We start from the raw sequence: 11,977 nt of genomic DNA on the forward strand, positions 1-11,977 counted from the left end.
TAATAATGCAAAAACCGCAGCGGCCGTTCCCTTTGAATGGCCGCGGATCCGTTCGCTGACACCGATCCCAGACGCCCTAACACAGAGCTTTGAAGATAGATACAAAGAAGATCTCATACAACAATGATAACTAAACACGCTAATGTCTACGTGCTCTGCACTTTTCTATACGAGGGCGGCTTCATCGTCCTCCTGATGAGCTTCACCGCATAGGGTGGGATGAGAGATATCGCCGCGATGGCGAGGACGCGCCAGATGAATCCCCTGCATCGTGTTAGTCTACGGAGTTCTGATGAAGCATGGACGCAAGTAGACTTACAAAGTGATGATGAACTGGAGATCAAAGTAACCACCAAGGAACGGCACGGAGCCGACATAAATCAGAAACGTGCCAACAATGGAGATGATCATGGCAGGGTGCCACGTCGTGATCTCGATGGCGACCATGAGTAGCTCATTGAGAACTAGTACGGTGTACGAGACCGCCACCATCTTGGGTCCGTCGACTTCGGTCAAGAGCTGTGACAGACCTTGGATAGTACAGCCTTGATAGATCGAAACAGCAACCCAGACGAAAAAGGTACGATAAGACAGGGAACGGCCGGAAGTGAGCTCTTTGTACAGTTCCGGGTACAAGTTTGCCAAGTTTTCGTCCACATCCTTATCAAGGACAAGAGAGAGAACGGGGAATGCAGTATACACGGTAGAGTAGCCGACGAGAAGCCAATCCTACAAGTAGACGTTAGCAAAAGAAATGGATGTGCGCAACCAGAAGAAGTTGGCATACCTTGTAGAGACCATCGGGCTCGAATTTGATGGCAATACTGTACATTGTCTGGCAGACCGCAATGATCAATCCACGATGGATGACAAACTGAGCGAGCTTAGCACTGCGCTTGTAACTGTTGCGCCCGTGCCAGACAAGCAATTTAGTCAGGTGGTAGAACTGCTCAATCGAGAAGTCTGCCGCCAAACTAGCTTGTCGACCTTCTTTGCCAACAATACCAACACCGACGTCTGCTGCTTGAATCATGGAAACATCGTTGCCTCCGTCACCAATACAGCACACCCTCTTCTTGGTGTACTCCCTAATCAGCTTGGCAACCTCGGCTTTCTGCGTGGGCGAGCACCGACATGCAACAACCGTCGGGAGTTGCACAGCCACGGAGACGAATTCGATCCTGAAGTGGGTGAGGAAGAGGGCCAGACTCTCGCCGTCAATCAAGAGACAAGAATCCGTCTTGCCACGGAGGAAATCGAGGTGATCTTGCGCGTTATCCTTCTTCTTAAGCTTGGAAACTGTGTAGATGTACTGGCCACGAGCGACAAGCTTGGAGCTGACGGCGACGCATCGAGCTGTTTCGACCTTGTCACCAGTCAACATCCAAATCTTGATGCCTGCGTTTCTCAAAAGCTCCAAAGATGGCTTTACATCCTTTTGTAGCTTGTCCTCCACACCCGTGACGCCGAGAAGCTCCAGATCGCGCTCAAGGTATTGAGCCACAACACGTTGCATACCAGCGTCTCGTCCAGCGATAGCCAGAGAAGCTGCTTGATAGCTGCCGGTAAACTCCTTGTACTGCTCGTAAGACAAGCGCTTCCGACCAACCACAAGTGTACGCAGGCCCTCTCGAGCCATGTTAGAGGTTTCTTCGTCAAGCCAGTCGTTCTCAGCCACAATGGGGCTCATGACTGTGTCAGCACCCTTTTGATAGAACCAGATTTCGCTGTTGGCGAGGTTCGGCACCGTCGACTGAGTCTGATCGAAGAACTGAACAATGATGCCCATGCGCTTACCCTCGGAGGTGAAAGGGAAGACGTCAAGAATACGCACGCGCACAATCTCACGGCCGTTCTCCGTCGACTCAAGAATCATGCTGGTGCGATCTCGATAGGCGAGGCGAAGTCCGACAGATTCAGTCCAGCGAACGATGGCGATCTCGTCAGGGGAGGAAGCCTGGTAAGAAACGATGGTCTTTCCGTCTTCCTCCTCTGTTGTTGGCGTCACGTTGTGGCATAGAGCCAGAGCGAGAACCACATCTCGGACACGGGTGCCAATTTCTCTCCTTGTGCGAGTTGCACCCACGTTTGACGCGTTGGCAAATGTCGAAGAAGGCGTGATTAACATGGTGCGCGACGAAGGGTCGGTGGTAGGTTGAATGTGGAATCCTTGCTTGACGTATGATGTGACTTCATCCATGGCCTCGTTAGCATAGGAAACGGTGCCGACATGTATCTTCTTCATCTCCATCTCGTTTTGGGTCAGTGTGCCAGTTTTGTCACTGAGAAGATACTCAATTCTTCCTAGATCTTCCGGAATTGTACTCGTCCGTACAACAGCTCCAGCAATGCCGGGGTCTCGTTGAATGAACCAAGAGTAGGCGCTCTTGCCCATGTCGAGGTTGACGCGCAGACTAATGGGCACGATAGTCGAGAAAAGAATGAGGAATCGCATAATCTTGATATACCAAACATTCTGTTTGGTGTTTTCGAAACCTTCCAGCGCCACAAGGATGATAGAAAGCGCCAAAGTTAAAGCGCATAAAATCTTGGTAAGTGAGTTGATTTCGTACTCCAAAAGCCCGGTCTTGGATCGCGAGGGCGCAGTCGACAGCGCTGACCTCGTCTGAGGTCCCGTGTACATGATGACAGCAAGGGTAGTGGCGTTCGAGGCGATGACTGTGTTCGCCCAGGCCGTGTTGTCTATCGACAAAGGAGCCGAGTTGCCCTCATCTCCGTTGAGCGCGCCTTGCTGGCTTTGGGCATCACGTTTGCTGGGTAGCAGCTCGACTGTGCCAATGAACTCGTTGACCTTTCTGTCCGGCTTGCCCCCTGTTACCCGTAGGCGAACAAACTCCTCCGTTGTCAAGTTTTGCGTCAGGGGGGATGCCAGACGCAGCTTCCAATCCGTTTCTCCATCAAGTTGATCAGTTCGGATGAATGTTTCGCCAGCGGCACCACCGCCAGCATCGTTGCTCTCGGGTTCTTTCCCCTTGGAATCGGAAATCTGAGGCGCTTTCGACTGATCCTCCTCTGCATCGACTAGCAACGACTCTTCTTCCGCGATCACCTCCATCACTGGCGCCTCTGTAGTTGTCTCCGACGTGATGCACTTCAGAATCACAACGTCGGCAGGAACTCGTTGACCCTTGCCTAGAACAAGGACATCGCCGACTTTAAGGTCGCGCGACTTACGGCTGAGCTCACGGACAGACGAGGATGGCTGGGCGATCGATCCCTCTCCCTCAGCACGTTCCTCTTCCTCTTGAATATCCGAAAGTCTGTCTCTCAGGCCCGCCGAGTTCTTGCCCTTCTTCCTCATGGAATCCGACTTGAGCCTCTTGTGTGTCCGTTGTGCAGAAGCCATGCCACGACCCGGCTCATCGAAAGATAAGACGGTGTATGCCTCTGCATTGGCCTCGTTGTCTCGTCTTCGTCTTTCGATATCGTCGTATGCCTCCTTTCCCATGGTAATGAAGAGTACAAATGCCAAAGGCGCCACGTAAGTCGTAAGGTAACCAATCCGCAGTTGAGGGATTGCTTGCGACAAAGCCACAAGCAAGAAGTACATGTTGAAGAAGAAGGAGAACTCGTTATACAGAGTGACGGGCAGAAACGTAAGAGCTGTGTACTTGGCGTTCGATATAAGGTTCGGCGGAAATCTCGTCGCTTGGGAGGACCCTACGGCAATGAGGCGGGCGCTCGATGGATCGTCTTCATCTTGGTCCTGGGCATCGTCCTTGTCCGGTTCTTGCGCCCCTGAGTTTGACATGAAGCTCGGTAGTCTTATGCTTGAAGTGAGTCGCTCGAATCTGTCTCCGGCGAAGGATCGACGCCTCGGAGGCGAGCCGCCGGGTAGGAGAGGGGAGTCATCGTCGGAGCCTGCACCAGCGGAGCCATCCCTGTATCGTGATGAGGAGCTTCCGGGTTCGCCGAGAAGTGCTTCAGCATCCTCGCTGGTGCCATCACGGTCCTGGCCGAGTTGGCCATATCCCCTGGCCTTTTGTCCGGCTCGGCGTGAGCCCCCCATGCGTAGATTCCGCAGTGCTATACGTGGCGATCGATGTTCGGTGGTCTGGCGGTCGTGTCGGAGGAGACCAGAAGTGCGATCGGTTGTGGTTGTGGCAGGGTCGAGCTCCTGGATGTCGAGATCGAGGTCTGAATCGGAATCATTCCCTGGAGAGCCTGGCGGGTCCGCGGAACGATAGGAGGTTGGAGAAGGCATCCCGCCCGCATTGGGAGGAGGTATATGCAAAGAGCAACTTTTTAGGCAGATGCCGCAGCGCGGGAAGTCGTGATAGAGTTCGGTCGAGGGTGCCTGTGCTGTTGCTCGGAGAGCTGCATCGGATAGCTTCGGTAGGAAAGGGTAGGAGGATGGCGCGAGCGCTCAAGCGTTCGCAACGGAACGCTGTAATGTCCAGTCACGACGGTGGTGTTGAGAATTTGCGATGAACAGGTTTAGCGTCGAAGGGTCGTGGTGTTTAGGACAAGTAAGGTATACAGTTGTCGCAAGCATGCCGAGAGAGGCTTGGAGTCTTGGAGGCTTAGAGGCGTGGATGAGGTCGCCTGGAAAGGCCGAGCCGATCTCATTGGGCGGGTGCTGTCCGGGCAGTATCCAGTTTTCAGTAAGTATTCCAGGGGTGACACGGGGGGCACTTTAAGTGACGGAGGCAGCCGCGTGGCCTTTAGTGCACTGTAAATTCGCTGCCCGAATACCCCCGGGGCCGTGAGCAAACGGTCTTCACTGATAAAGTAGATGTGGTGGCCGCGGGTGCGGATGTAAGCTGTGGCTGTCCCTCCTTCTAGCGGGGAGCAGTTCATCTCACAGATCGCAACAAAGTATCTTATTTCGTATGTAAGGATAGGCCCCCTTGGGTTTCCTGAAGGGACACGGGCTGAATACTCTGGTAAGTTGGGAGGGCAGCTCGCATGTTTGATGTAAAAACACTTCCTGGCTGAGTCTTTTTTCACCTCGTGTTTCTTTCTTCTAAAGTCGTCTCGGGATTCTTCATACTTCCCCTTGCTATACTGACACATGTAGGTTATGTCTCCTCTTTAAAAACGGTTCCCTAGTGAATTGGTGACACATTCCATTCCAGACTGGCCACCTCTATTCATTGACATGGAAACGGTGCCTCGGAACGATGATCAATGTCACCTCAGTCACCACTTGTGTCATTGTCAGACTGTCAGTGCCGCACCCGGAGGATCCTCGGGTCTCTGATGTGGCCGCAAGCCCGCGCAATTAGGTAGGTATTCGACTGAACCTCTGAGGCGGCCCCTTTTGAAGGCGGAATGACGGAATCGGCCCCGATTCTGGACCTGTGACTGGGTGGATCATTCCAGCAATGGAGGACAGCACTGAGGTGACGGACTCGTGGATTTTTTTTAGGAGCAGCCTTTTCCGTACAAATACATCGGTGCCTACCGAACCTTGAAGACATGCATGTACCTTGCCACATTGGGCACACCTAGAACTACATGCCACATGTACCGCGCTAGACCACCTATACCTCCATCGTACCTGCCAGCTTGCAGTTGCACCTTGACCCACGGCCACCTCATGCTTCTTCATGCCTTTTGGCTCATTAGACTTTCTTCCCCCTCTAGCAAAGAAAAAAAACCACCTTTGCATCTGTAATCCTCACCTTCGACCCACTGACTCTGAAGCTCACTATGGAGTTTGTCGTTGTGTATTCAATCTAGACCTCTGCTTCTCTTGTACATGTAGGTTCCGCTCCGTCCTTCTCGGCTTCTCTACCTAACCCTTACGTTCAACTTGTCCCCCTGGCCTCGTCGTCGCGTTATGCGACGCCAATCCCCTGGACTCGCGCATCGTGTCTCGTGCTGACCACCAACAACCCAGCTGTTTCCCCGAGCCTTCGATCTAGCCACATCGCAAATCCGCATGATTCGACCTAATTAGATAAACACCATGGATTCCACCGCGAACGCCTCCTGGCATCCGGCTTTCATGCCCAATGATGCTAGTGGCCATGCAACTACAGAAACTCAGGTTTCCTCGAGCGCAGAAACCCACGATTCACCATCGGCACCTTCTCTTCACAGCCAGCTTGCTGAAAATGTCCAGCCTACACCCCTACCGCAAGCGACACAGCTGGAAAGCAAGCCAGAGAAACAAAGCAGCCCTTGGCTCGCCGAGGACGATAGCCAAGACGCTTCGGATGATTGGCCTGTCTTCGAGAGACCAGTGTCAGATGCCCCGGCCGAGAGCGACGATGGCCCCAATGAAGCTTTAACTTCGACCACAGCTGCCGAACCAGAACCGAACTCGTTTCCCTCTACCGAACCAGTCAACGACATTGCTCCGCAGCCGCAAGCTGTTGCCGACGAAGCCAAGCCATCCGCACCCATTTTGGGCCATACCAGTACCAACTCCTTCACTCGAACTGTCTCCCACGAGGTCAACTGGGACGACGACCATGATACGGAATGGACTCTGTCCCGAACCGACACTGATCCTTTCAAGTTCATGCCACCGAACGAAAGAACAAACTCATTCCCGCCTGTTCCGCCTGCCAGCGGAGTATCGGCAGCCGTCCCTGGCACGGAACAGCCTCTTCCGTCAAACCAAGCTAAGGACTTGATACATGAAATCGAGAGTGCGCCTGAACATTTCGACAATGGTAGTGCTTTCCAAGAGACGAGCCACGTCGCAAATGACTTCGAAAACGGCTTCGACGATGAGGAACCGCAGGATGACCAGCACTATGTCGGCCGTGATGCTACCTTTACTGAGCAGGAGGACCTCGGTTCGCGCTATGAGGAAGGAGTTCCTCTCATTCCCCACTCCGAGTCCAATGGAGAAGTTTCGCAGCCTGAACAGAAACTTGCCGGCTTCGGAGACGAAGTGGCAGGTGAGGATGATTTCTTCAGCCAAATCCAGAACTCCAACAATGACGACTTCCCCGACTTTAGCGGAAACCACCCATTGGAGCGGAAATCCACAATGCAAGTCATAGGCGACATAAACACAAATACACTGTCGAGAGCTGATACGCTGGGCGAAATGCTTGAAGAGGATGAAGATGTTGATGAGCCTACCAAATCGACGGAGGAGCCTGCAGAGCCTATCCAGTCCGAAGATTCTGGAGCAAAGCCAGCTGACGATCTTGCTGCTAAATGGGAACAAGCTTTCGCGGATGATGATGGAGAAGACTTTCTTCTGGACGAGTCACTCGACGAGGCCGGCGAATCTAAGCCAGTCGATCCATCGGCATTCTTTGGTAGCGATGACGAGGGCTTCCTCGACGACGACGATGACGACCTGCCTGCCACTGCGGCCCCGGCGCCGGTCGTTCAATCCGCTAGACAACAGAACCGATATACTCCTACCGTTGCCTCTCACCAAGCATCTTCCTCCCCTTACGCGCCGACTGCGCCGGCAGTGCCGTCGCCCTACCAGCCTCAGAATGCGGCCACTCCATTTGCTCCAGCGGTGGCCCCTTACGCTGTCCAGCGCACTCAGTCAGCCACTCCTTATAGCGCGCAGCAAACGCGTCCTGAGCCTGCGAAAGCCCAGAGTTTTGCAGCGCAATCCAAAGGCGGGTATACGTCTCCTTACGATCTTCCCATGGAAGTCGTTGTTCCGAAAAAGAGGGCTAGCACCAACCAACTGCCGCAAAGCCCTTCAACGGGGCCATCGTCGGGGCCTCCTCCGCGTAGCTCTAGCATGCAAGCTCCCACACCACCGCCGCCACCAAGAGCTGCTACCTCGAGCGCCTCGCCCCCTACATCAAGTCACTCTGGGCAGCCTCCGCCGGCAGGAAAGCCCGTACCTGTGCTTCGGAATAAGGACAGTTTCTTTGAGGAGCTGCCCATGGCTTCGAAACCACGATCGGCCTCTCGACAGAGCTACCGAGTAGGCTCTCCTGCTTTGGCTGGACCGCCTGAACCTCTTCAGCCTCAAAACCAGGCTCAGCTTGCTCCGTCACCATTGTCACCGCCCATGCTGTCGCCTCCTGGCATGAATCGTTCGCTTTCGGGTGGAATTCCACACTTGGTGCCTGGTGAGCGTACGAATCCCTATGCGCCTCAGTCGACGCAACAACAGGTCCCTGGGATTCCAGGCAATGCCAGGTACTCTCCTGCCCCTCCGTCGGCACCGAATACCAATGGGACGAACCGCCCGCCGTCCGCAAGCAGATATTCACCAGCGCCTACAGCCGCAAGGCCTCCCGTACCCGCTTTCCACGCGGCTACCACACCTCCCACTGTTCTGCCGCACTTGCCTAGAACGTCTAGTCCGTTGGCTCATTTTGAGGTCTCGCATGAGGCGGCTGCGACTAATGGGGATCACTATCAACCTGACCGTAGGTCTAGCTACAGCCTTGAGCCAAGGAGAGTTCCATCACTGCCTACGACTCGCGAGGTTGAGGAGGAGGACGATTCGAAGACTTCGTATGGAGCCCAGCCTGCAAACGGTGTGCCTGCTGAGTCCCGCTACAGCCCGGCGCCGCCAATGGTCGCGCGGCAGACACCGCCGCCATCATCACATGGCCCCCCTTTGCACTCGACTTTGTCACCTTCCAAGAGGTCCACGTCTAACTACCTGCCACAAGCCGCCCTTCATGATTCACCCCCCGACAACAGATATGCTCCGCCACCGAGGTCCCAGACCCAGTCGCCAGGATCCTCCCAAGGAGCACGCCCGCCGTCCCAGCCCGTGCCTCGGCCGACTTCGGTCCATAGCCCAACATCCCCTCGAGCAACTAGGAGTTTCCAACCTGGCAATGCCCCTGTCTCTCGGCCCCGGGGTCCCTCACAAACCTTCAACTGGGTTGCGCCAACTGACGGTCGCGAAAATGATTCTCTGCAAAGATGGAAAGGCGCACCAATCATCTCATGGGGTGTTGGCGGAACTATGGTAACTTCTTTCCCCAAGAATGTGCCGCGCTATGGTATGGGGCAAACCGCCCCCATGATCATTCGCAGCCCAGGAGAGGTATACGTTAAGCATAACAAGGACACTCAGCCGCTCGAAGAGAGGCTGGCAAAGTTCCCTGGGCCGCTGCGTGGAAAGTCAAAGAAGAAGGAAACAATCGCTTGGTTGAGCTCAGGCATAGACACACTGGAAAAGGAACTACCTGAAGTTTCTTTCCAACCTCAGCTTTCTCACGAGCATAAGCGTGCGATTGAGCGACTGCTGCTCTGGAAGATCTTGAGGGTTTTCGTCGAGCATGACGGCGTCTTGGAAGGCACCACCGCCGTGGACAAGGCCGTGCGAGATGTCTTGGCCCCCGGCGTCGATGCCAACGCCAACGAGGGTACGCTTGGCTATGGTGCTGGTCTAGGCGCCGACGCTCTCCAAGAATCATCTTCAACTCAGATGAAAGCAGAAGTGGTGGACTCATCTACCATGGATCAAATCCGGAAGCATCTCCTGGTTGGCGATCGCGAAAAAGCGGTATGGGAAGCAGCTGACAAGAGGCTTTGGGGCCATGCCATGTTGATCTCCAACACCGTATCCCCAGATCTTTACAAGCAAGTGGCCCAGGAATTCGTTAGAAAAGAGGTCAACTACCCCGGACACGCCAACGAGTCTATCGCTGCTCTTTACAAAGTTCTCTCGGGTAACTTTGACGATTGTGTTGACGAGCTAGTTCCAGCCCACGCTCGGGCTGGATTCCAGCTTGTCAATACAATCTCGGCCAGTGGTTCGAGCAAGGATGCCACCGAAGGACTCGACAAGTGGCGGGAGACTTTGGGATTAGTCCTGAGCAACCGCAGTACTGATGACATTCGTGCCTTGAATGCACTCGGCAACTTGTTATCTTCCTATGGACGGGCTGAAGCTGCACATATCTGCTTCTTGTTCGCTAGAAAGGCTACAGTCTTTGGAGGCCTTGACGACCCTGCCTCGAACTTTGTCCTCGTTGGTGCTGATCACAAGACTCAAGGAGAGCAATTTGCTAAGGAGACGGAGGCTCTACTATTAAGTGAGGTCTACGAGTACGGCCTGTCACTCGCGGGAGGCCCTACCTTGACTGTCGGTGTGCCACATTTGGCTGCGTACAAGCTCCAGCACGCAATGACTCTGGCTGAATATGGGCTTCGGGACAAGGCCTTGCAATACTGCGAGGCAATCGCCAGCTCCATCAACGCCCAAACCAAGAGGTCGAACTATCACCACCCGATTCTGGAGACTGCTGTAGAGAACTTGCGAACGAGGCTCAGGCAGGCTCCCAAGGAAGAATCCTCGTCCTGGATTTCCAAGCCTAGCATGAACAAGGTTTCGGATACAGTTTGGAGCCGATTTAACAAGTTTGTTGCTGGCGACGAGAACGACAGTTCTGCGGCCGGCGCATCTGGCGAGGGCGGTGCTGAATCTGGACCATTCGCTCGGCTGGCAGGAGGCACTCCCACCATCAGTAGATCACCTTCTGTGACAAACTTCGAGCCTATGTACGGAACCGGTGCGACCAGCCTCCCAGTCGGGTCACCCCCTGCGGCGGTTCCCATCCCTGCTACGAGAGCCGCCTCTCGATATGCGCCAGGCCCGTCCCAAACACCTCTGTCAAGCTCCTACGAACCTGGCGCTGGTTACGCACCCGGCCCGGCTTCAGTCGGCCGCTCATCCAACGAATATTCCCGCAGTCCCTATGAGCCACGAACGTCGATGGACTCCCAACCTGGGTATACCAATGGCGGCTACATGCCTCAGAATGCGACAGCGCCATCTCAAGGTTACACTCCACCTATGTATGGCGGTGGGCAAGACACAGCTGCATCCGCCCAGGTGTTATCAGGAGCCGTTCAAAACTCTCCTATGCAGTCGCCGACCAAGTCTGCGTACCAAGGATACGAGCCGTATGGCAGCCAAGGACCCCCCGTCCCGTCTGTGGAGGTTCAGAACCAAGAGGCGGCCAAAAATAGCCAGCAGCCGGACAACAACCTGGCCAACCCAGGCTACCAGCCGCCATCTTACGGATACGAGCCTCCGTCAATGTCAAACGACGAGCCTCAATCACAATCTGCAGAGCCCACCGAGGGCGATGGATACGAACCGCCTACGTTCCAGCCGTACGGCTATGAGCCCCCTTCGTACAATCCCGAGCCCGAACAGGATGATGAGGGAGAGTCAAGGCCGAAGCCCAAGAGTTTCATGGATGATGACGACGACGATGATATCCCCGCTCTCAAGGCACTTAAGCCTCAGGAGAAGGGGAAGTCTGAGAAGGACAAGGAGAACGAAGAAATGTTCAAGAAGGCGGCAGAAGAAGACGGTAAGCAAAGCAAAATCTTCCTCGCATGTTGGCAAGACTAACACATAATAGCCAAGCGAGCGGCAGCACAGCAACAGTCCAAGAAGGGATGGGGCTTCGGCAGCTGGTTCGGAGGCAAGAAGGAAGCTAGCCCGGATCCTCAGCAGCAGGGCAACAAGCCCGTCAAGGCCAATCTTGGTGAATCCAGCAGCTTCGTGTACGACCCTGACCTGAAGCGCTGGGTGAACAAGAAGGGAGGGGCCGAAGCGACACAGGCAAAGACGGCAACACCACCGCCGCCAAAGGGCGCTCCAAGATCCAACACGGGAACGCCACCTCCGCCACGCACAATGACACCTCCAATGGGCCGCGCAAGTGCCCCTCCTGGAGGGCCGCCTGGTCCGGCACTCGCTCACGCTGCGTCCAACGAAAGTCTGGGCGTGCCACCGGGACCACGACCGCCGAGCATGATGCGTTCAGTGTCGAACAACAGCGTTGGAGGACCTCCCAGCGCTCCTCCCAGCCGACCGGCAACAAGTATGAGCAATGCCAGTAGCATCGACGACTTGATCAGCGCGGCTGGTCCCCGAAAGCCGGGTGCGAAGAAGGCGAAGAAGGGCGGGCGGTACGTGGACGTTATGGCCAAGTAAAGATGATACACGAAGATTCCAATTTCGAAATGCACAAGCGAGCGGGGCCGGCATACCTGAGCCAGCATCGATATGTTGTATTATAGAGTTTCACATATTTAA

General features: G+C 54.9%; 2 protein-coding genes across 2 annotated transcripts; one reads left to right on the forward strand and one right to left on the reverse strand.

The window, feature by feature from the left end:
* Nucleotides 1-146: 146 nt before the first annotated feature.
* CLUP02_08051 (phospholipid-translocating P-type ATPase) lies at nucleotides 147-4,225 on the reverse strand (the record flags this gene model as incomplete). The annotated part of the gene is made up of 4 exons (XM_049287042.1): nucleotides 147-264; nucleotides 320-729; nucleotides 788-1,291; nucleotides 1,610-4,225. The coding sequence occupies 4 exons, from the start codon at nucleotides 4,223-4,225 to the stop codon at nucleotides 147-149; spliced, it is 3,648 nt and encodes a 1,215-aa protein (XP_049144185.1).
* Nucleotides 4,226-5,935: 1,710 nt separating this feature from the next.
* CLUP02_08052 (COPII coat assembly protein SEC16) lies at nucleotides 5,936-11,875 on the forward strand (the record flags this gene model as incomplete). The annotated part of the gene is made up of 2 exons (XM_049287043.1): nucleotides 5,936-11,246; nucleotides 11,298-11,875. 2 exons carry the CDS (start codon nucleotides 5,936-5,938, stop codon nucleotides 11,873-11,875), a joined length of 5,889 nt encoding a protein of 1,962 aa, XP_049144186.1.
* Between the last annotated feature and the right edge of the window lie 102 nt (nucleotides 11,876-11,977).

This window comes from Colletotrichum lupini, chromosome 4 (genome assembly GCF_023278565.1).
Source record: "Colletotrichum lupini chromosome 4, complete sequence".
Taxonomy (NCBI): Eukaryota; Fungi; Ascomycota; class Sordariomycetes; order Glomerellales; family Glomerellaceae; genus Colletotrichum; species Colletotrichum lupini.